Below are 25,758 nucleotides of genomic sequence, written 5' to 3' on the forward strand. Positions count from 1 at the left end.
ATAACAAATATAATAATTTTATAAGCGTTATATAAACTCTGGCGTGGCTGTGTTGTATTGATTCATTTACAAGATCATTTACAAAGAGAGAGAAAAGGAGTGGTGATAAAACACTGCCTTGTTGGACTCCTACTTCACATTTGAACAATTCAGAAATACCTACTGGGGAGCAAACACATGCCCTGATATCTTGGTACATGGACTTCAATACTTTAAATAGTTTGCTACCCATTCCCAATTTTGTTAGTTTATAAAAGAGTAAGGTGTGGTTAATCCTATCAAATGTCTTTTCAAAATCTATAAATGCACAGTATAATTTACTTCCTAATGACAAATAACGATCAATAATGGTTGATAAAACTAATAGATTGTCAACTGATGAATAATTTTTACGGAAACCGGCCTGTTCTTCCACAATAGGATTATAGTGCAAGTTGACCCAATTAAGCAGACGATGATATATAATATCACTGAAAACTTTTGTCATCGATGGCAATAATGTAATACCTCTATAGTTATTAACTGAATCTCTTTCACCCTTCTTATAGATAGGAATAATTAAACCATGCACCCATTGTGGAGGGAATATACCAGTATTAGGTATTGTATTGAAAAGTTTAACAAGTAATTGTTTAAAAATCATAGGAATATGCCTAAATATTTTCGGCGATAAACCATCAATACCAGTTGTCTTATTTGCATTTAACCGACCAAGGGCATGTTCCAATTCCACCATTGTAATGGCTTGATCTAAAATCTGATAGTCAATAACTGCATTTGATAATTAATAAATTATCAAGATAGTCTTGAACTTCTTCTAAAAACATGTTACTTTCATTCCCATAATTCAAATCTGTACTCGCAAAGAGTTGAGAAAAATAAACATGCCATGTGCTTGGTTGGATTTTTGTAGATGGGCCACTTTTCTTACTATTTAATAAATTCCAAAATTCCTTTGTATTCGGATTGTTTGAGAGATGTAAAGTTCACGTTTTTTGAGATTGTTAAATAGTTTCTTTTTGTCCCTCAGCAATATACGATAATTATTTCTGTGAGTAATATAGTTTTCAAGATTAACAACAGATCTACAATTTCGAAACTGATTTAGGGCTTTTCTGGTCTGTTGCTACATATATTTGCAGTCATCGTTGAACAAATTATTTTTCTTATCAAACTTTCTTATAGTCTGTGGCAATTTACATTTATGTTTCATGCCATCAGCCGCGTTAAATAACAAATCAGATAAAATATTAGCAGCTTCAATAGTATTTCCCATATTTTCTAAAGTGTGAAATCTTTCTACCAAGAGCTTTGCAGTTTCTCCTTTCCAAAATGTATGGAATTGATCCTGTTTTGATACATTCCAATTAAATCTAGTAAAAATACTGCCCTCAATTGAGGATTCTTTCTCATTTTGGGTTAGAGTTTTCAGTCTAAATGTGATTGTTAAGTGGTCAGAATCGGGTCTATTAACTATGGAAAAATCACTACACAGTTCAAAATAGTCATAACATGTTAGGACGTAATCAATTACACTGGCACCTGTAAGTTTAATACATGTAAAATGGCCTAGTCCTTTATCTTCAAATAATCGGCCATTAAGAATTCTTAAATTAGAGTTTTTACATAAATCTAGTAATAAATGGCCAAATGGATTAATTGCACGATCCTGGGAAGACCTTTTTGGTAACTCTGGTTCTGGCATATTTACTTGATCAGCGAAAAAATCCCTGTTATCATGTTCAGTAAAGTCTGGTTCCGTTGCCGTTCTGGCATTAAAGTCACCACAACAAAAAATTTATTATCCGGATATTTAGATATATTATTTGCCAATTCATCCTCCAAAATTTATTTCATTAGAATAACTGCTAGAAAACTGGGGTGAAAAATAAACAATGCCAAAACAATATTTCGAATCACCAATAATATATTATATATATAATAATATTATATAACGTTACCATCTGAGACTACTCACCATGTTTCTGTTGCAGGTCAAACATACGGTGAGAATGACCAAGTTTCTTTGAAAGATGGAGAGTCTTATTACCTTGTTGTCAGGGCAACCAATCTTCTTGGATATACTCAGTCAATCAGATCCAATGGTATCTCTATACAAAAAGATCCGTTGTTGCCAGGCCAGGTCAAAGATGGTGACGTGATTGGTTTTGACATCAACTACCAACCATCAGTGACTCTGTTATCTAGCAATTGGGATGGATTTGGACTGGATGGTCTCATGACAGGTCAGTGCATTATCTGATTTCTTTTATCATGAGCTGTGTTTTCTTGTGAATTTTATTTTTCTAGATGTAATACTGAGATATTAATTATAACTTTATGTTGATGCAAACAGCATTTAGAGAGTTGGAAAATTTATTTTGTTTTGAACAGAAATTCATTTTTTTTATTGTTTGTCATGTTGCATGACATACTACTTTGTATTTGATACTCATTAACTTCCACAGAGGTCATTTTGTTCATTTTACATTGGCGAAAATATGTCTTATTATAAAATTGATATTGATGATGGACTTTGTGTAACTATGGTCATGTTATTTGGCCATATGAGTCATGTGATTGGACCATACGAGTCATGTGATTGGGCCATAAGAGTCATGTGATTGGACCATACGAGTCATGTGATTGGACCATATGAGTCATGTGATTGGGCCATAAGAGTCATGTGATTGGAACATACAAGTCATGTGATTGGACCATACGAGTCATGTGATTGGGCCATAAGAGTCATGTGATTGGACCATACGAGTCATGTGATTGGACCATATGAGTCATGTGATTGGGCCATAAGAGTCATGTGATTGGACCATACGAGTCATGTGATTGGACCATACGAGTCATGTGATTGGGCCATAAGAGTCATGTGATTGGACCATACGAGTCATGTGATTGGACCATACGAGTCATGTGATTGGGCCATAAGAGTCATGTGATTGGACCATACGAGTCATGTGATTGGACCATACAAGTCATGTGATTGGGCCATAAGAGTCATGTGATTGGACCATGGGAGTCATGTGTCAAGTGTAATGTCAAGTGTCATATTCTTAAAGCCGCAAATATGACTACCTGTCTTGAATTATAATAGTCTAGAACTAGAAAAACACTACACTATGATTATCATATACATTTTGTATGATTGAAACTATAAAATAAAGTGTTATCATTATAAGTTCACATTTGAAAGATTTCAACATGATTATAAAAACTGTGAAATTCGGCTGTACAAGTCATAAAAGCATGGATCACAGCAAATTCTAAATTCTGTTGCTGTGTTTACAAGTTTTTGATCTAGCTTGAAAACTAGAACACACATAAGTATAATCTTAAAACTTGCAGTACTGAACAAAATTCTAACTACATGGAAATCAGAACATTGCTTTGTAAACAATATGTATGACATGCAAGTCTCAGGTATTTGTTATAGAGCTGTATTTACATATTAATTTATTGCTTTGCAGGAGAGATTCGTGGCCAACAACACCAGATGATAGAACACTATGAAGTAGCAGCGGGAACCGATCGTAGATACCCAACAACGAGGACCAATATCCATCCATTTATTCATGTTGGTCTCAATAAAACACACACATTCACTGATCTACATTTGGTACCCAAGTCAGTAACTTACTACATTACTGTGAGGGCATACAGTGTGTCTACTGCAATGAAAGAAGTTACATCTAATGGTATTCAAGTAGGATATGGTGGTAAAGCGGTGTCACTGGGTGAGGTCAGAGTATCAAGGTTAGGGTCATGTACTAATTATTTCCTTATCAGTGTTGGCTATGAAAGTTGTGAGGTATAGTTGTTTTCCATGTCTGTCATATTGCCGTCATCATCGTTGGCAATTTGTGTCTGGGAAATTTTCTAAAATGTGGTTGTGTTATCCATGTGTGAAGTAGGTGTGCATATATTTGTTTCCTCCACTGCATAGGACCACCAAATAGCGTTTTTGGACATTAGCACTATCAGATTAATACATTAGAATGACATGAAATGGACTTTACTGCTAAAAAAAATAAATACATAAATATGGTTTTAAATAATAATGACTCTCTCAATAGTATCAGATTTTGGATGCAATTTATGTGAGTTATCGTCTCTTTCTACTAGATACATTCCGTCGAAGACAACAATGACAATAGCGTGGGGTGGCTTTGAATTTACTATGCCAATAATGTTTTACCAATGGGGAATAGGAACTGTGGACAACAATATTGACGAACTCACTTGTACACAATTGGTAAGTACATTGAACTTCATTTCCTTATTATTTTTAGTTAGTTTTTAACTAATATTCTTGAAGAGAAAAAAATATTAATTAATTTGGCAGATATGGAGCTGGCAGATATGTCATCTGTTGACGTCAACTTTACTTCTTCTTCTTTAAAACGGCAAGTCCACTTGCTTTGATACTTTGTATATCTGTACCATCAGATTTGTTTATATTGTTTATATTTGTAAATATTGTTATTTGTGGTAGAAAGTGCTATTTATATATACTTCTTCTTGAAAATGACAAGCCTGATTGCTTTGATATTTCATATATCAAGGTGGACTTTAGTTAGATTTGTTCATTTTTTGATGATATTTTCAAATCTGTAATTTTGATGAATACTTTGTTATTTCTTTGCAAAAAGTGATACTTTTGATGATACCGTCTATTCTCTAATTTTAGTCAATATTTCTGTCAATTCAAGTATCACAGACGGAGGTTATTAGCTAGCATGTATGTAATTTCCTATGATCACCACCATTTTGAACAAAACACATACAATTTAACATAACAATATCATTATTAAAACACACTGCAGACCTTGTTCTATAAATTGTGTCAGATTGAATAGAAAGCTAGGATTGTTCCATTTATTAAAAACATTTTTGCTTGATTTATAATTTTTCAGCAAAATTTCAACGAGGAAGGTGAACTTCTTAGCAATCCAGAATATTCTCACCTATTTGATATGCATTCCTTAACAAACACTGGTAAAGATACAATGGTGAGCCCTGATGACCTGGAATTTGAGGAGGGTCAGACATATACGGTGGTTGTCATAGCAACAGATGAGTCTGCACAGTGTTCCTTAGTGACAGACATTATTACTATAGATACCACTCCACCAGTTGAAGGGAGGTTACAGATAGGTGCATTTCAGAATGAAGTGAGTTGGTTGAAATTTAAAAAAATGCTTTTTTTGTTTTTTTTTTCAAATATTATGCAATTATTGTAAAATATAATTTATAGCTAAAGCCAATAAACGTCCAACTTTGTTTATTGACAGAAAAAATGCTAATTATATTTATTAAACTAAGATTTAATATGATCATTATATTTGTCTGAATATTTGTCATTATATTTTACAGATGTCTCAAAACATATATTGACAATAATTAGGTTTTTCAATGATAATCAAGCTGAAGATGTGTTATGTTCACCAGATAGTACATATATTATGGTCCTTCTGGTGAACTATTATTTCAATAAATGCTACACTTGCACAGAAAACATGGCATCAAATGCAGGCAAAATGATTGTGATATTTCAATATTATGTATTTTATTACAGGATGTAATGTACACAAAGCAACCTGAACAACTTGATGTGACTTGGAGTGGTTACTATGACGACATTAGTGGTATACAACATTATGAATTAGCATTGTATGAAGGCCAGTCTTGTCAAGATAGTGGTGATTTGATTAAAGTAAAGGACTATATAAAAGTATTACCCAATGATACTGACTATACCTTTCTTGATTTACAACTCCAGGTAAAATATACATTTTTAAAGGATGCTGATTGTTGATCAAATTTAAAGTAAACAATGAATTTTACATCAGACTGCTGTACTTTAACATATTGTGTACAAACACTTTTTTAGTCCCCGTTCGGACGCAGTCCGAAAACGAGGACTTATGTTTTGCCCTGTGTGCGTCCGTCCGTCCGCCCGTCCGTCCGTGATCACCTGTATCTCGAACATGCATGGACCGATGAAGTTCAAACTTCACTCATACATCACACATTATATGGGACATATGCACATGCATTTTTTTCATGATCCGATTAACGATAGCCGAATAGCGGTCATTTTAAGGCCGAAAATGCATCAAAATCGCACATTTTCACCATTCCGGACCCGGATCTCAGTTATGCATGGACGGATTTTGTTCAAATTTGGTACATACATTAAACATAATAGGACCTTGATGCACGTCTTCTTTTTTTTTGGATCGGGTTCGAAATGGCCGACTGGCGGCCATTTTGTTTCAAAGAATTCAGTTCTGGATCCGTATCTGAGACATGCTTGGATTGATCGAGTTCAAACTTCACACACACAAGGTACATCATGTCACAAATATGTATGTGCATTTGTTTCATGATCTCATTAACGATAGCCAAATGGCGGCCGCTTTAAGGCCGAAAATGCATTGAAATCGCACATTTTCACCATTTCGGACCCGGATCTCAGTTATGCATGGACGGATTTCATTCAAATTTGGTACATACATTAAACATAATAGGACCTTGATGCACGTCATTTTTTTTTTTCGGATCAAGTTCGAAATGGCCGACTGGCGGCCATTTTGTTTTAAAGAATTCAGTTCTGGATCCGTATCTGAGACATGCTTGGATTGATCGAGTTCAAACTTCACACACACAAGGTACATCATGTCACAAATATGTATGTGCATTTGTTTCATGATCTGCTTAACAATAGCGGAATGATGGCCATTTTAAGGCCGAAAATGCATTGAAATCGCACATTTTCACCATTCCGGACCCGTATCTCAGTTATGCATGGATGGATTTTGTTCAGATTTAGCACAATGTGTTGTACATATGCAGGTGCATTTCGGTCATGATCTGCTTTGAATGTATATGTCACTCAAATATGAACGGAACGGGGACGTGTCATTGACAATGACTTGTTTTACTATTAATTTTGGCTATCCATAGCCACTTTCAGCAATGCATTAAAAAGCCAGAGGTCATTGTGCAGTGTCCTATTTGATATTGGACTGATAGCAACATATACAATACACGTACATGTACAGTACCTTGTTTGTTTACATGAAATTCAAACACGTCCTGCGTAATGACCACCGCATTTTACATATGATCATCATCTGAATAGTTACATTGTACTTACAAAACAAAATTTTATTTATGTAACATTGTAATGTTTATTTTCCACAGCCAAGTCGTCCATATTTTGTACATTTAAGAGCAACTAATAATGCTGATCTATCAGTGATTACAATATCACCACCAATATTACTAGATGTCGTTGACCCCATCAGTGGAGTGGTCAAAGATGGCGATAACTACAAAGTGGATAGAATGTATCAAAGTTCAACCAATCACATGGAAGGTGAGTCTCACACTTGTATCTATGATTATTATCCTTTCCTGTTACATTCACTCTTATGTCAGCCATTTACTGTCACACACATGTATGATTTATGTATTCAACTATATTGAATTACAAGATTAGTCACAAGCTTGAATACCTGTAGTCTATATTTTTGTTTTGAATATTTATTTTTTTTGTAAATAACAGGTAATTCTTAATCAAAAATGGACAGTTTTGTAGAAATTTGTATAATTCTTTCACATATTTGACAAGGTTTAGTAATATGTGTGTACTTGGATTCCAGGATGTTCATATACATCTTGTTTAAATTAAGCATCAACCAAAAATTAAGTGTACTGAATTTGGTCTAGAAAAGTAATCGATAAAAAGAAAGCACAGAGATTTACCCAAAGTAGACAGTTAAATTCTATAAAACTGAATCCTGTAGGGCCAAGTAGATTTACCCAAAGTTGACAGTTAAATTCTATAAAACAGAATCCTGTAGAGACAAGTAGATTTACCTAAAGTAGACAGTTAAATTCTATTAATAGAATCCTGTAGAGACAAGTAGATTTACCTAAAGTAGACAGTTAAATTCTATTAATAGAATCTAGTAGGCCCAAGTAGCTTTACCCAAAGTAGACAGTTAAATTATATTAATAGAATCCTGTAGGGCCAAGTAGATTTACCCAAAGTTGACAGTTAAATTCTATTAATAGAATCCTGTACGGCCAAGTAGATTTACCCAAAGTAGACAGTTAAATTCTATCAATAGAATCCTGTAGGGCCAAGTAGATTTACCCAAAGTAGACAGTTAAATTCTATTAATAGAATCCTGTAGGGCCAAGTAGATTTCCCCAAAGTAGACAGTTAAATTCTATTAATAGAATCCTGTAGGGCCAAGTAGATTTACCCAAAGTTGACAGTTAAATTCTATTAATAAAATCCTGTAGGGTCAAGTAGATTTACCCAAAGTTGACAGTTAAATTCTATTAATAGAATGCAGTTGGGCCAAGTAGATTTACCCAAAGTTGACAGTTAAATTCTATTAATAGAATCCTGTAGGGCCAAGTAGATTTACCCAAAGTAGACAGTTAAATTCTATTAATAGAATCCTGTAGGGCCAAGTAGATTTCCCCAAAGTAGACAGTTAAATTCTATTAATAGAATCGTGTAGGACCAAGTAGATTTACCCAAAGTTGACAGTTAAATTCTATTAATAGAATCCTGTAGGGCCAAGTAGATTTCCCCAAAGTAGACAGTTAAATTCTATTAATAGAATCCTGTAGGACCAAGTAGATTTACCCAAAGTTGACAGTTAAATTCTATTAATAGAATCCTGTAGGGCCAAGTAGATTTCCCCAAAGTAGACAGTTAAATTCTATTAATAAAATCCTGTAGGGTCAAGTAGATTTACCCAAAGTTGACAGTTAAATTCTATTAATAAAATCCAGTTGGGCCAAGTAGATTTACCCAAAGTTGACAGTTAAATTCTATTAATAGAATGCAGTTGGGCCAAGTAGATTTACCCAAAGTAGACAGTTAAATTCTATCAATAGAATCCTGTAGGGCCAAGTAGATTTACCCAAAGTAGACAGTTAAATTCTATTAATAGAATCCTGTAGGGCCAAGTAGATTTCCCCAAAGTAGACAGTTAAATTCTATTAATAGAATCCTGTAGGGCCAAGTAGATTTACCCAAAGTTGACAGTTAAATTCTATTAATAAAATCCTGTAGGGTCAAGTAGATTTACCCAAAGTTGACAGTTAAATTCTATTAATAGAATGCAGTTGGGCCAAGTAGATTTACCCAAAGTTGACAGTTAAATTCTATTAATAGAATCCTGTAGGGCCAAGTAGATTTACCCAAAGTAGACAGTTAAATTCTATTAATAGAATCCTGTAGGGCCAAGTAGATTTCCCCAAAGTAGACAGTTAAATTCTATTAATAGAATCGTGTAGGACCAAGTAGATTTACCCAAAGTTGACAGTTAAATTCTATTAATAGAATCCTGTAGGGCCAAGTAGATTTCCCCAAAGTAGACAGTTAAATTCTATTAATAGAATCCTGTAGGACCAAGTAGATTTACCCAAAGTTGACAGTTAAATTCTATTAATAGAATCCTGTAGGGCCAAGTAGATTTCCCCAAAGTAGACAGTTAAATTCTATTAATAAAATCCTGTAGGGTCAAGTAGATTTACCCAAAGTTGACAGTTAAATTCTATTAATAAAATCCAGTTGGGCCAAGTAGATTTACCCAAAGTTGACAGTTAAATTCTATTAATAGAATCCTGTAGGACCAAGTAGATTTACCCAAAGTTGACAGTTAAATTCTATTAATAGAATCCTGTAGGGCCAAGTAGATTTACCCAAAGTTGACAGTTAAATTCTATTAATAGAATCCTGTAGGACCAAGTAGATTTACCCAAAGTTGACAGTTAAATTCTATTAATAGAATCCTGTAGGGCCAAGTAGATTTACCCAAAGTTGACAGTTAAATTCTATTAATAGAATCCTGTAGGACCAAGTAGATTTACCCAAAGTTGACAGTTAAATTCTATTAATAGAATCCTGTAGGGTCAAGTAGATTTACCCAAAGTAGACAGTTAAATTCTATTAATAGAATCCTGTAGGACCAAGTAGATTTACCCAAAGTTGACAGTTAAATTCTATAAAACTTATTTGCATGCTAATATATATATTTATATTGTTTTCGTTACAGGTGTTTTTCTTCATCTCCCTAACCCTGATATCCCAGCATGCCCCACAAGAGACTTCTCATTGGACAATCCACCATCTGGTACTGATTGGTTAACTGTCATCGATAGAGGTATTTGGTCGCTAAATGCAGAGCAGAGAATTGTGTTCACTAATAATCAGGTATGTTTGTCCTTCTTTTTGACTGGTGACCTGCATACAAAAATGACCAACTCTGATTGACAAAAAGAAAGAAATTGTAATTTTCTGGAACTATAAATCATTTACAACTTTAAATGTCTCATTCATGTCATCTTTGTTGTTGATATTAGTATTAGGTTATCATAACAGTAATTTTTAGCTCTACTGTTGACTTTGTTGAGCGAAGCTTATCATATGAGTGATTGTTCATCATCTTCTTTTGTTGTCCAGTGTCCGCATCAACTTTTTACATTTTTGACTTATTCTTGAAAACTACAAGTCTGATTGCTTTGATTCTCGGTGTATAAAATCAGGTACTACAGGCGGACCTCTCTCATATTTGTTAATTTTCTAATGATATCTTTAATTCACTAATTGAAATGTGCATTGCTAAGAGCGGAGATATCTCAGTCAAGAAGCTGCTTGTTTACCATTTTCAGTAATGAAATAAATAAATCACCAAGTGAATATTTGATCCTCTGAGTAACAAAGTCAACTTTAGTCACCATCCACAAAATAGTTCCATTTATAGTCTGCTCTTTTCCACAAATTTTTTTAATAAAAAATAGAAGCAATGTTACATTTTGTCTGTTCGGTACAAAATTAAGATTGTGAAATATTTACTCTAATTTGAGTGAGAAAAAAGCTTGGTCGAATTGTTAACATGGGGTGGTTATTAAAGCCTTTTTATTATTTTTAGGTGTCATATGCCGATAATGGTTTGTCAATCACCATGACAAGGGATGTTAATAACGAAGAAATGAAGTCAGCTGCTGTATCTTATGCCAACTCGGATGTTCATGGAGGAGGAAAATATCAGGTACAGGGTTTGTTGCAGTTTTTAGCCTGTTAATGAAGTTCCATGTATGTGAAGGGAAAATGTCTGTCTCGTTGTTGGTGTTGTCATCCCTGTTTTTCCTGTGCAATTGTATCAGTATTGTAAAATCTGTTTTAAAAGCCGCGGCTTCTATTAAAAGGGTACAATGCAACAGAGGGGATGCGGCTTCTATTAGAGCATCTACACATATGAGAAATAGTGAATTTTTGGTTCTCAATTGTTCAAAAAGAACAATTAGGGATGCGGTTTATAAAATAGATTTTATGGTAAATGATGCAACTGGCTGTTTCTCTCTGTACAACTAGTAGTAATCTCTATGGAAACAGTGCATGCTGCACGTTTGTCTTTGTACAAGTAATTCTGGACAGCCAATCATTTTTAATTTCACTCAGTTCTCTCTGTACAATAAGTAATATACTGGTGTTACACATTGTTTCACATGAATGAACTCTCATGATTTAATTTAAGCAAAATATCACAACATAAATGTAAGAGTAATCAAATAAAAAATACATAATTATGTAGAAAAAAAAATGTCAGTTACAAGCTAAACCAAAAAACTGATTACCTGACTCTGGACTCAATAAAATATCGTTCCCTCTCCTGATCAGTATCATGTTATTAGTCTGAAAACAGTCTGTCCGTCCATTCAACCCTCTATCCATGCGGAGTCATATCTCAGACACTTATTGTTCGACCTCATTCAAAATTTACACAAAAACAATACATCATGCTTACAGATGCATTCGTTTTATTTGGTGATCGGAACAAAAAATGGCCGACTGGTGGCCAATTTGGACATAAAAATTGTGATCAAAATTGTGATGACTGCTTTTCGAAAATTAAAACACATATAAACTTTTTTTTTATTATTAATTTTTGCTTTTTCTATTTTATACCTTATAAGGGTTTTAATGCTGCACAACCATACATGACATTTAGGTCATCAAATTGCAAAATTTAAGAACTGCTTGATAAAATTAAAAACAAACATGAAAATACATGTAAAAAAAATATTTTTGTTTTTATTTAATAAATCATTACTTGTTCAATAAAATGTATCCTTATATAAATTGTAATATGCTTGTATGTATTTCAGTATGGTTAAAAGTACATTTATATCTTAGTATGACTTTGTTCAATTTACATTTATTTTTACCATATGACATAATATGATGTTTTGCCCATTCAAATAATCTGGATAATACACCTGCACCCTTAAAATGCCTTCCAATTCATTTCTTTCTATCAATCAAAGAGGTAAGGGTTTAAGGAGGCAGTTTAGCTTCTTGATATACCTGTACATTTACCATGGATTGTAACTTTATTTGAGTGCAAAGGTACATATATTCATATCTTGAAATTTGTGTTTTATTTTGCTTTTTAAAACACATATTTACAGGTTGACATATTGGCAGCTGGTGGTGAGACCCATGCCGTATCCAGTTTTATATTCTGGGATGGTCCATCTGGTGTTGTCGGCGATTTCAATGCACCGTTGGGAGAGAAGAGTTGGCAAGATAGTGTGATTGAAAATAAAGATTGTACATGTTGTGAAAATGATAATATGACAGAGAATTCAACCCAGGAAACAGTTACATCTTCTCAAAGTATGTATGCTCTTATAAAATAGGAATATAGCACATCAAATGACTATTTGCTATTATTGAAACATCAGACCAACTGTCAGGTTCAACAGATTTATTTGATGAGAGTATTCGTAGCAATTCAACCCAGGACAGTCACATCTCTAATATGTAGTAACTGTTATAAAAAGGGGATGTGGCATATCATATCATGAAGCTTTTCAAAACCACATGTACACTAGAATTCAAATATCATTATTTGAGCCTTTTATTTTCCAGATATTTGCGAGTGTAATTGCACGGCATACTTCAAACAAATCATCGATAGAACAACACCAGTTGTCATGTCTACTGATGCATCAACAGTAACATCCAATCCATGGCAAGTCATAGAAGATGTGCTTCCTGGCAAAACATACACCAGAGATGAAAGTATCAAGAACAATGCCCAGACAGCGATAGGACTCCAGCTACATTCAGGTAGATATGAATAGACTTACATGTACATATAACACATTAGTTCATTTAGCTGTGATTTGCGATATTTGGCGTTGCATGTTTGTGTTATGCAAGTCTATGGGAGAAACCATAACTCCTCTGATTCAATAAAAATCGTAATATCTGAAAGTAACAAATTTAATGACATCAAATGTATCAGAAATGACTAAAATACCATTACAAAGAATAATGACCAATACTAGTAGAGCTATGGACCCACATCTATGGTTCATGGAGAGAACTAATACAAAACTTTGCTATCAGACAATGACATGTAGATACTTTTGGAAAAACCACACACTGCAGACTAATCTGTTTTAATATTTCTAGAGTTTTAGGTTAGTTCTATAAACTTCGTTAATGAATTAGACTGTTCATACATTGTGTATCTCATCGAGCAGAGCTATATTAGTCACCGAGCTTCTAGTTTAAAAGGCTAAACCAAAATTGTTATATGCCTCAAATATCCTCAGCAAATAGAAGTTTTTTCAAAGGTTTCTTTGATTCGGACATGCCTTGTAATATACAGACCCGCCAGAAAGTATTTACGCACCTGTCATTTGATCGTTTTCGTAACTAAAAATAACAATTCCGGGTAACATGATGTGTTGACTTTAAAATATACTAAATTTAAGAAGAACTAGTGCATTTTAGTCAAAATAAAATGGTTGATTTGTGTTTAGTTTTTTTGTATGTAGACGTTTTTTCAGTGAGCGAAAATCGCCATGGTTAACTCTATGGGAGCGCGCTCATTTGCATATCATTAAAACTTTGGGCCATAAAACATGTGCGATAGTCGTGTCCTTTCTCATGCAAATTTGAACCAATTGAGAAGCTGAAATTATTTCAACACGCGCTTCTGGGCGGGAATACCTGTCAGTTGTAGTTCATGAATATTCCTATCGAGGTCATAGTGTCAGATACGTAATTTTTATTTACAAACATTGAGCCATGCTGAAAGTTAGGGAATTGTCAGAATTTACTAAAGGGAACATTGAAGCACTGTATACAGAAGGAGTGTCTAATAGGGAAATTGCAAGAAGACTGGGAATTTCTGAAGGCTCCATACGTTTCAACCTGCGAAAACTTTGTCTGCGGGGTAGTATGGGCAATTGTCGTCGATCAGGTCGACCAAGGCGTACAACGCAACGCGAAGACCGGCTACTCATCAGGTCTAGTTTAGCGAATCGGTTTCACACCGCCCGTGATTTGCGTGCCAATTTTAATCAACTCACTGGGAAAAGATTGAGTTTGAGCACTATAAAATCAAGACTATATAAGGATGTTAATCTTCGCGGCTGTGTTGCAAAAAAGAAACCTAAACTACAACCTCGACACATCGCAGCGCGGTTGCAATTTGCCAGACAACACATCGACTGGACTCCGGCGCAGTGGGCTCAAGTTATCTGGTCGGACGAATCAAAGTTTACGGTGTTTCGTAGCCGTGGAAGATTATTTGTACGTCAGAGACCAGGTGAAGAGTACGAGCTGAAATGCATTAAACCTACAATAAAATTTGGTGGTGGTAGCGTCATGGTGTGGGGATGTTTTTCGGCTACCGGCTTAGGGTCGCTGGTCCGTGTACCGACGACCATGAACCGATGGAAATATTTGGATATCCTGCAAAACGAAATGATACCGTCGGCACTAAGACTCGTTGGACCCAATTTTCATTTCCAACAGGATAATGCCCCCGTTCACACAGCATTGGCAGTGAGGGATTTTCTAAATAATCCACAAGAGTACGGATATTTTTTCGACAACTTTACCACTTTGAATTGGCCTGCACAGTCTCCAGATTTGAATCCCATTGAGAACCTCTGGGAGTTGATCGATTTAGAGGTGCATTCCCGACCAGTTGCTAACATCGAGGATTTATACGTGAGTATAATGGAAGCTTGGGGACAGTTCCAAGTGAACATGTGTCGGAAACTCGTCGATACCATGCCAAAACGGCTCAGAGAAGTCATCCAGCGAAGAGGTGGACACACGCATTATTGACAATCGCCACGTTCTATGTCTTCATGAATATTCATGAGCTTGCGTTTACACGGTATTCTCCATAGAGAATTCGAACGTTTTTTCACTGTTTCGTTCAGACTGCCGTTTTTATTCAATCCTGCATGACAAGGACAATTTTGTTGTTTTTATTGTGTGTAAAAACGCATATTTTATTAGATATATAAATATATTTATTCAAACCGTTATTGAGTTTATTTTATTGTATGATATCGTAGGTAGTAGCTGCCTGTAGTGTGGTGCGTAAATACTTTCTGGCGGGTCTGTAGTTGATGTCTGTCTGGTTTATTGCTCCATCAACCATCAACATGTTTCCCTAAACAAAATTTGTCATGTTCTTCTCTAGGTATCATATGCCACCACATTTTGTTCACATTTCCATTTCTGTGGCAATAATAATAATAATAGAGATTCCTCTCATTGCAGGGGTCAGTGTAAATGGCGAGATTAAACATTTTGCCGTGGTCTGGAGTCGCTATGTAAATGACACATATGAACCCAAACATGAGATTATTGAACTTTCATTTGACCCATCACAAGCCTGGCACACATACTGCTTGGTGCTTACCATGGATGATGTTGGTGACAAGGTAACTATGGCAATTTAATGTAGTCATCACATAACCATCACCTATATCTGCCTATTAAAACCAAATGTATAAATTCTTGTTAAGAGATTACCAACAGCAAATCAATGCTGCACCTCATGCTTCATTTTGGGGTAATACAGGAACTAACTATATAATGACAGTACCTTAGTGGGTTTGAAGTAGACATGGTTTACATATCACCCTTGTATTAGCATTATAGAGTTATTGAAACTGACAATAATATATTGACGAACAGGTCTGGAATCTTTTTTGTATAGATCCCAATATATTGTTTTATTTGAGTTTATAAAAAATTAATAGAATTGTTTAAATTTGAACCAGCTATCCTTTTATTTTCAATTTGTTTCTAGATAGAGTACCATGTCATTATTTTTGACATCTTCTTGAAAACTACTTTGTTACTCAATTGTTACTTTGTTTTGAGAAGGATACTCTTCAGCAGAGCTACATGTATTTTGCTACATGCTACATGTATTTCAGCAGAGCTACATGTATTTTGCTACATGCTACATGTATTTCAGCAGAGCTACATTATTTTGCTACATGCTACATGTATTTCAGCAGAGCTACATGTATTTTGCTACAAGCTACATGTATTTCAGCAGAGCTACATGTATTTTGCTACATGCTACATGTATTTCAACAGAGCTACATGTATTTTGCTACATGCTACATGTATTTCAGCAGAGCTACATGTATTTTGCTACATGCTACATGTATTTCAGCAGAGCTACATGTATTTTGCTACATGCTACATGTATTTCAGCAGAGCTACATGTATTTTAACTATTAGGTCACTTATTAATTTTGAACCATATGCATATGATTTACATTTTTAGCTCCGCTGTCGACTTTGTAGAGCGGAGCTTATCATATGAGTGATTGTCCGTCGTCGTCCGTGTCAATGTTTTACTTTTTCGACTTCTTGAAAACTACAAGCCTGAATGCTTTGATACTTGGTGTATATGTACCTTGGGTAGACCTCTCTTAGGTTTGTTCATTTCATGTTGATATCTTCAATTCTCTAATTTTGGTGAATATTTTTGTCATTTTTGGTAAAAAGTGATATTTTCGACTTCTTGTTAAAAACCGCATGTGCAATTGCTTTGATATTACATATATAGGTACTACATGTGGATCTCTCTCAGATTTGTTCATTTTGTAATAATATCTTTAATTCTCTAATTTTGGTGAATATTTTTGTCATTTTTGGTAAAAAGTGATATTTTCGACTTCTTGTTAAAAACCGCAAGTGCAATTGCTTTGATATTACATATATAGGTACTACATGTGGACCTCTCTCTGATTTGTTCATTTTGTAATGATATCTTTAATTCTCTAATTTTGGTGAATATTTTTGTCATTTTTGGTAAAAAGTGATATTTTCGACTTCTTGTTAAAAATCGCAAGTGCAATTGCTTTGATATTACATATATAGGTACTACATGTGGACCTCTCTCAGATTTGTTCATTTTGTAATGATATCTTTAATTCTCTAATTTTGGTGAATATTTTTGTCATTTTTGGTAAAAAGTGATATTTTCGACTTCTTGTTAAAAATCGCAAGTGCAATTGCTTTGATATTACATATATAGGTACTACATGTGGACCTCTCTCAGAATTGTTCATTTTGTAATGATATCTTTAATTTTCTAATTTTGGTGAATATTTTTATCATTTTTGGTAAAAAGTGATATTTTCGACTTCTTGTTAAAAACCATAAGTCCGATTGCTTTGATATTACATATATAGGTACTACATGTGGACCTCTCTCAGATTTGTTCATTTTGTGATGATGTCTTCAATTCTCTAATTTTCGTGAAAATTTTTGTAATTTTTGGTAAAAAGTGATATTTTCGACTTCTTGTTAAAAACCGCAAGTCTAATTGCTTTGATATTACATATATAGGTACTACATGTGGACCTCTCTCAGATTTGTTCATTTTGTAATGATATCTTTAATTCTCTAATTTTGGCGAATGTTTTTGTCATTTTTGGTAAAAAGTGATATTTTTGACTTCTTGTTAAAAACCAGAAGTCCAATTGCTTTGATATTACATATATAGGTACTACATGTGGACCACTCTCAGATTTGTTCATTTTGTAATGATATCGTCAATTCTCTAATTTTGGTGAATATTTTTGTCATTTTTGGTAAAAAGTGATATTTTTGACTTCTTGTTAAAAACCGCAAGTCCAATTGCTTTGATATTACATATATAGGAACTACATGTGATATTTTTTTCTTGTTAAAAACCACAATCATTTATGTTGAAAAATGATATTTTTGAATTCTTGTTGAAAACAGCAAGTCCCATTGCATTGATACAATGCATCTTGTTCATTTTCTAATGATATCTTCTGTTCTTTAATTGAAATGTGCATTGCTAACAGCGGAGCTATCTCAGCCGAGAGGCTGCTTGTTCAGAGTTTTATTGTCATTTAATTTGATAGACTGACTGGACAGTTGAGTTCTTCATTGATGACGTTGCAGCAGCTATTATGTCTGGTGTCCCACATCTGAGTGACAATGCAAAGCTTATCATGACAGTATGGAATAGATTAGATTTTGTGCCTGAGATTACAGATTTCTTCAATCCACCTACAAGTACAGCATCATTTAGGAACCTAAGGTGAGTTGATAAAGTGGGTGTTTATTAGAACTACCAACAATACAGCATCATTTAGTAATTTGAGATGAGTTGATGGAGTGGGTGTTTATTAGAACTACCAACAATACAGCATCATTTAGTAACTTAAGATGAGTTGATGGAGTGGGTGTTTATTAGAACTACCAACAATACAGCATCATTTAGTAACTTGAGATGAGTTGATGGAGTGGGTGTTTATTAGAACTACCAACAATACAGCATCATTTAGTAACTTGAGATGAGTTGATGGAGTGGGTGTTTATTAGAACTACCAACAATACAGCATCATTTAGTAACTTGAGATGAGTTGATGGAGTGGGTGTTTATTAGAACTACCAACAATACTGCATCATTTAGTAATTTGAGATGAGTTGATGGAGTGGGTGTTTATTACTGTATAACAATAAGTACAGTGACATTGTGCCATTTAGCACTATAACTGTAATTCATTCTCCATTAAATATTTCTTTTTCACTGCTTCTCCCTGCATCCCTAAATATCTGTCATTTAGAGCCATTTAACTGTTGAAGTTTGTAGCTGCCACCAATTTATCTTCCTTGATATATATGTGCCATACACGTAGGAATTGCAAATTTATCTAGGGAATTAATGCAAAAGTGGACATTTTTTTGGTAATAAATACAACCCAAGATGTTTTTAATTATACATAATAATTTTTCAAAGCTTATCAAGAACATATAAACCTGCATTTAATACATAAGATTATTCAGAAGTTGATTTCACAGGTTTTACTCAAAGTGAATTTTATGCACATTGTGTTTGTTTTTTCAGACTGCCACCATTTGTTGAAACACTGTGTCGCTATGGTGATCCTTTTCGAAATGGTGAGAATGCCATTGAGGGTTTCATGGCAGGAATTGGTTCTCAACGCTTACAAGATGATGTTGTACCATTCAGAATAGTAAGAAAGCAAGATTCCTTGGGTGAAGTGGTGACTATGGTTGACCACATTTGATCAACCATAAACTATAATCGTCTTGACCGTGGTCAGGGACACCGAATGATAGTTTTTTCTTCTAAGAGAAAATCTGACCATAATCTGAGACACCAGACATTTAATTTTTCTTTGACCATGGTCAAGTCTCATTTAACAAATCATCAATGACAATGTTCACTGATGATCTATGATATATGGCAGGATATTTGACTGATGTGGCAGGTGCCACAAGTGCTATTTTCATGGCTTCATCTCAGGGTTGTTTACCTCAGAATTCTTGTAATTTTCTATGTATCCTGTATTTCTTCTATTGTTCAGTTTTGTTAATTTTGTTCAAATTTATGAACTTGTATACCTCGACATGACTTTCAGTTTTATCCATGTTTGGGTATGTTATTTCTACTTTATCAAGAAGTAGTAACATTTTGCTATTCCCAAAAAGCATATGCTTTAGTGTGCATATTTATTTTCACTCTGCTCAAGAAAAAGCAAAGATAATTTATCTTTTCCCTACTTAGCTTGATACCTTTATTATTTCTATTTAATTCAGGTGACCAGTCCATGTATCCCATGTGTCAAGCCATGTGATTTATATAACTGTGATAGTTCCTGTTCAGACAGTACAACTAGTGTCCATCATATAGTGCTAGGAGACTTGAATTTAAACCCCGATGTTATGATTGAAGAAGATGGTCAAAATAAAACAGTACCAGTACCTTATTATCTCACTGTCAAAGGTGTAACAGGTATGATTGCTTAGTCATTGATTGCAATAATCCTGTGATGAGTAGACCCAACTGCAGATCCTACCTGTGAACGAATACAAAAAAGTGATCAGCCCATACGCTGGGTGAAGTTTGCTGCAGATTTATGAGGGATGGCAAAGTCACTGGCCAGTATATTTAAAATTTAGAAAAAGCTTGTGATTGTGTTCACTTAGTCCTGGCTGCCATAAGTAAGAATGTCATATTAAATTGCAATTATACCCTTATGTTAGGAAAATACACAGCCTTGCCGCCTGGTTCCATTCACAGAATATTGTTTCTGTGTAATATGCATGCACTCTTCATACCAAGAGAACTTACACTTGCTATTTACACATAGACAAAAAGTCAGGTGTGACAGTAAGACACTGTTCCCAGTGAAAATATGTATATCTATATAAATAATACATGTATGCCAATTAAAGTTGAAAGATTTTGTGTGTGGTTGATGCTGTACATGTACATTGTCTCATCATATGAGTAACAATAACATCATATAATACTGCAAATTTATCTACAAATGTCACTCAATTATTTGTTATGCTATAAAGTATTCAATTAATAAAGTACAATTAATATAAAATGAAAATTCTTGATAATTATTATTTACAATGACTATATCACTAGCATGTATGTATATAAATATTTCTATAACTTTAGGTTCAGGACGATCAGCTGTTGCATCTTCCAATGGAGTGATAATTGATGTAACTCCACCAGTTATTGCTGATTTATACCATGTTGACATGTCATGGTCTGATTCAGAACCCACTGAATATCAGAGTAGTAATACTACTATAGCTGCAAGATGGGAAGTATATGACATAGGTAGTCAGGTAAGAAAATGGTTGTATAATTCATAATTTGATAATCAGACCCCAGATATGAAAGAATCTCCTCCTCTTTATTATGTGACACTGGTTGATATGAATTTCTTAAAGTTGATAGTGTTTATTCCATTTGAAATATCATAGAATTTATAAGGAATGTAAATATTTTCGAACAATATTTGCACCAAATTATCTGTATCAAATATTGTCTTATTTCAATATAATAATTACCTAATTTGCATAATATTAATAATTAATAATAATATCATATTTATATTAATATCGATGTTAATTTGTAAGAATATCTTCCAAATATTATTTTATTTTTCATAGTCAGATACTTCAAATAAAATAAAAATAATAAATATAAAAACAATGTACATAGATCATTTAGAATAATGTAAGTGAGTTTGGTTTGGTCATGAATGCCAAGATATTCTCCTGAGATTCATATCAACTCGTACAACAGATTATGACCATGGGTGTGAATAAATATAAAATAGATAACTGGCAGTTGTCTAGTGTAAATAAATACAGTTCCACAGAGCCATTTATCATACATGGCTGGACAAATCAAGTTTTAACATCACAAATACATTACACATTAGGTCATATATATATCTGGCATCTATAATACAAACAGGGACTATGTCATTGATGATGAGTTGTTACTTGTATGTTTCAGGTCAAAGATATCCAGTTTGCTATAGGCACAACACCACATGGAATTGACTTACAAGACTTCACATCTGTGGGATTGCAGTCATTTGCTTTGAATGATGATTTAGATCTCGTGAATAGAGATCGTTACTATGTAACTTTAAAAGTAACAAATAACGCTGGACTAGAAAGTAGCATGTCAACAACTGGTAAATATCAATAGTACACAAATTATGTAAACATAATGTAATTTGAATACTTATTCACAAAGCTTTTGGATTTATGAAAAAACAAACGCAAAAGTTACAATAAAACATATTCATTTCTAACTGCAATTAAATTGTCTTGTGCCTACAATAAAGAATCTGATTAGGTCTATAAGATTTTTGTCTTCTGTTATATATTCCTTAGTATTCAAAATTGGTTTGGTGGCAGTAAATTTGGTCACATAATGTTGATGATAACACTTTCTTTTCAGGTGTGACTGTGATAGCTGATTCACCTGATACTTCCAATGCCACTACCTCAACATACTGTGGTGAGCCACTTGGCGATGGTATTGAAAGATGCAATGATCAAAATGTCGTAGGTTTGTCATGGGATGCATTGGATGATGATCTCATAGAGGCTTACTGTGAGTGCAAATAATAATTACAACTTAATTAGTGATTTGCAAATATCTGATAATGTACTATTTTAGTAGTTGTCTCTGAGTTATAATGCTCATTTCGAACATTTTTTGGATGAACCCTTGTAATGTATAGCATAGTAAAGGGATTACTATGTTTCATCATATCTCATAGCATTATGAGAGTTTTATTTACTGTTTTGTTATGATCCTCAGACTTTAGTGTAGGGTCATCTGATGACAGCAATGAAGATGTAATTCCAGAAGTCCAAGTTGGATTGAATGCGTCAGGTTCAGTCCATGTGGAAAGTGGCATCCTAGTAATTGGTGAGACCCCAGCTGCTAATCTGTCTGCAATGCGAGAGAAAAATCCTGAAGAAGAGGAAACAAGATTGGAGCTAGGTTTACCTGATGTCTATACCAATAAGTTCCTAATGGAGCCAGGAAAGTAAGTGTTGTAGATGCAGATGTCTCATGTAAAATAAATTATTGTTTTTTTGTGTTCATATTCTTTCATTGTAGTTTTCATACCACTAACTACATTTCCATAGATTTGAATTTTAAAAAAAGTTCGAAATAGTTTTAATTTTCAAGTTTTCTCTAGATTACATATTTCCAGCTTGAAGTACTAACAAATTGAAACAAAACAAAATTCACAAAAATTGTGCTGTCAAATGATAGTTACCCAGATTATCTTGGCACCTGCAATGCCTGTCAATAAATAATTCTTCACACACGAGTCTGACCTAATGAAAGTGGAGCCATCACAGAAAAAAAACACAGATTCTCTTACACAGACCATGAATGGTTGAATGGTTGTTGATAGACATGAGATATTGTATGTATGTAGTACATTCCAAACAATACTTCATAGATTTAGAATGAGCTTGAATTCTGATCTTGTATGTCACGAGTTTATTCCACCAAATTACAAATTGATATAAATTATGGGTAACCATGATGAATGTTTCTTGAATTTTTCCAGAGTGTTGGTCAGCTCTCTCAAAGTCTGTAACAAAGGTCATCAATGCAGTGACTATACTGTTAAAAAAGTTGCTATGATTCGTAAGTAGAATTCTCTAATCAATTTAAATATTCAATGTCAGTCATATTATAGTACAGTGTAATGTGATTTTGTTAAAAAAAATCTCACCAATTTTATGAGCAAAAATAATGTAATCGATTTCATCTTGCTTCATAGGTGATGATGATGAAGTGGTTACATCAGTGAATGGGGAAGATGTGACTCTAAGCTTGACTCAGGATGAGAATAATGATATACCAAAAGTGACAATATCTACTTCAGGAGGTATAAAATTATTAGTGAATAATCAATAAAAATTGCTACTTAGTTCTTCACATTCATTTACATAGATAGGGGCTTGAATTATGGTAATGATATGGGTTAACACAATTCCCTGATAGCCCTTTTTCCAGTCACCAGAATGATAGGACACATTTTCACCAGTCACTAAGTTGATATGACACATTTTCTCCAGTCACTGAGATGGTAAGAAACATTTCCACCAGTCAGTAAGAGAATAGAACACATTTTCAACAGCCGGTAAGATGATAGCACACATTTTCGCCAGTCACTAAGATGATAGCATACATTTTCTCCAGTCGCTAAGATAATAAGAAACATTTCCATCAGTCAGTAAGAGAATAAGACACATTTTCAACAGCCTGAAAGATGATAGCACACATTTTCACCGGTCGTTAAGATGATATGATACATTTTCACCAGTCACTAATATATATGACACATTTTCATCAGTCGCTAAATGATAGGACACATTTTTACCAGTCACTAGGATGATAGGACACATTTTCACAAGTAACTAAGATGATAGTACACATTTTCATTAGTTGCTAAGATGATATGACACATTTTCACCAGTCACGAAACGATAGGACACATTTTCACCAGTTATGACACATTTTCACCAGTCACTAAGATGATAAGACACATTTTCACAAGTAACTAAGATGATAGTACACATTTTCTTTAGTTGCTAAGATATGACACATTTTCACCAGTCACTAAGATGATATGACACATTTTCACCAGTCACTAAGATGATAGGACACATTTTCACTAGTCACTCAGATGATAGGACACATTTTCACTAGTCACTAAGATGATAGGACAAATTTTCACCAGTTGCTAAGATGATATGACATATTTTCATCAGTCACTAAGATGATAGGACACATTTTGCACCAGTTACTAAGATGATAGGACACATTTTGCACCAGTTACTAAGATGATAGGACACATTTTCACCAGTCACTAAGATGATAGGACACATTTTCACCAGTTACTAAGATGATATGACACATTTTCTCCAGTCGATGAGATGGTAAGAAACATTTCCACCAGTCAGTAAGAGAATAGGACACATTTTCACCAGTTACTAGGACGATAGGACACATTTTCATCAGTCACTATGATGATAGGACACATTTTCACCAGTTACTAAGATGATAGGACACATTTTCATCAGTCACTATGATGATAGGACACATTTTCACCAGTTGCTAAGATGATATGACACATTTTCACCAGTCACTAAGATGATATGACACATTTTCACGATTCATTAAGACGATAGGACACATCTTCACTAGTCACTAAGATGATATGACACATTTTCACCAGTCACTAAGATGATAGGACACATTTTCACCAGTCACTAAGATGACAGGACACATTTTCACCAGTCACTAAGATGATAGGACACATTTTCACCAGTTACTAAGATGATATGAGACATTTTCACCAGTTACTAAGATGATAGGACACATTTTCACTAGTCACTAAGACGATATGACATATTTTCACCAGTCACTAAGATGATAGGACACATTTTCACCAGTTACTAAGATGATAGGACACATTTTCACCAGTTACTAAGATGATATGACACATTTTCTCCAGTTGCTAAGATGATAGGACATATTTTCACCAGTCACTAAGACGATATGACATATTTTCACCAGTCACTAAGATGATAGGACACATTTTCACCAGTCACTAAGATGATAGGACACATTTTCACCAGTCACTAAGATGATATGACATATTTTCACCAGTCACTAAGATGATAGGACACATTTTCACCAGTCACTAAGATGATAGGACACATTTTCACCAGTTACTAAGATGATATGAGCATCTGACTTGTATTAATTGTATATTTCTCACTTTTGTTTTTGATTCAGGATTACCAGCAGGTTCTTCGATGGCAGCTGGGATATTGACACCAGAAGATCTCTCCAAAGAATATGGATCAGATGCATCTAATGAATATAGATCATTTATTGTGGACCCAGAAAACACAAAAGATTCAATTAGTAGAGCTTTGACTAATAGGTGTTGTAGTGATTATACCTACATACAGTTCATTTAGTTTTCTTATAATGACTTTTCAACTGT

At 34.0% G+C, this 25,758-nt stretch overlaps 1 protein-coding gene across 1 annotated transcript in view; it reads left to right on the top strand.

The window, feature by feature from the left end:
* LOC100366953 (uncharacterized) overlaps positions 1-25,758 on the top strand; it is a 151,938-nt gene that overhangs the window by 118,475 nt on the left and 7,705 nt on the right. The window contains exons 59-79 of the mRNA XM_085491379.1: positions 1,995-2,246; positions 3,483-3,768; positions 4,138-4,267; positions 4,929-5,186; positions 5,591-5,794; positions 7,222-7,396; positions 10,101-10,258; positions 10,977-11,096; positions 12,517-12,724; positions 12,980-13,180; positions 15,644-15,807; positions 18,283-18,461; positions 19,272-19,401; positions 19,988-20,183; positions 20,862-21,037; positions 21,717-21,900; positions 22,170-22,325; positions 22,536-22,767; positions 23,305-23,384; positions 23,521-23,628; positions 25,545-25,695. Of these exons, the coding sequence (XP_085347505.1) occupies positions 1,995-2,246; positions 3,483-3,768; positions 4,138-4,267; positions 4,929-5,186; positions 5,591-5,794; positions 7,222-7,396; positions 10,101-10,258; positions 10,977-11,096; positions 12,517-12,724; positions 12,980-13,180; positions 15,644-15,807; positions 18,283-18,461; positions 19,272-19,401; positions 19,988-20,183; positions 20,862-21,037; positions 21,717-21,900; positions 22,170-22,325; positions 22,536-22,767; positions 23,305-23,384; positions 23,521-23,628; positions 25,545-25,695 (3,748 nt within the window). The remainder of the gene's footprint in view (positions 1-1,994; positions 2,247-3,482; positions 3,769-4,137; positions 4,268-4,928; positions 5,187-5,590; positions 5,795-7,221; positions 7,397-10,100; positions 10,259-10,976; positions 11,097-12,516; positions 12,725-12,979; positions 13,181-15,643; positions 15,808-18,282; positions 18,462-19,271; positions 19,402-19,987; positions 20,184-20,861; positions 21,038-21,716; positions 21,901-22,169; positions 22,326-22,535; positions 22,768-23,304; positions 23,385-23,520; positions 23,629-25,544; positions 25,696-25,758) is intronic.

Source organism: Saccoglossus kowalevskii, chromosome 16, assembly GCF_978046115.1.
Source record: "Saccoglossus kowalevskii chromosome 16, keSacKowa6.1, whole genome shotgun sequence".
In the NCBI taxonomy this organism is placed as follows: Eukaryota; Metazoa; Hemichordata; class Enteropneusta; family Harrimaniidae; genus Saccoglossus; species Saccoglossus kowalevskii.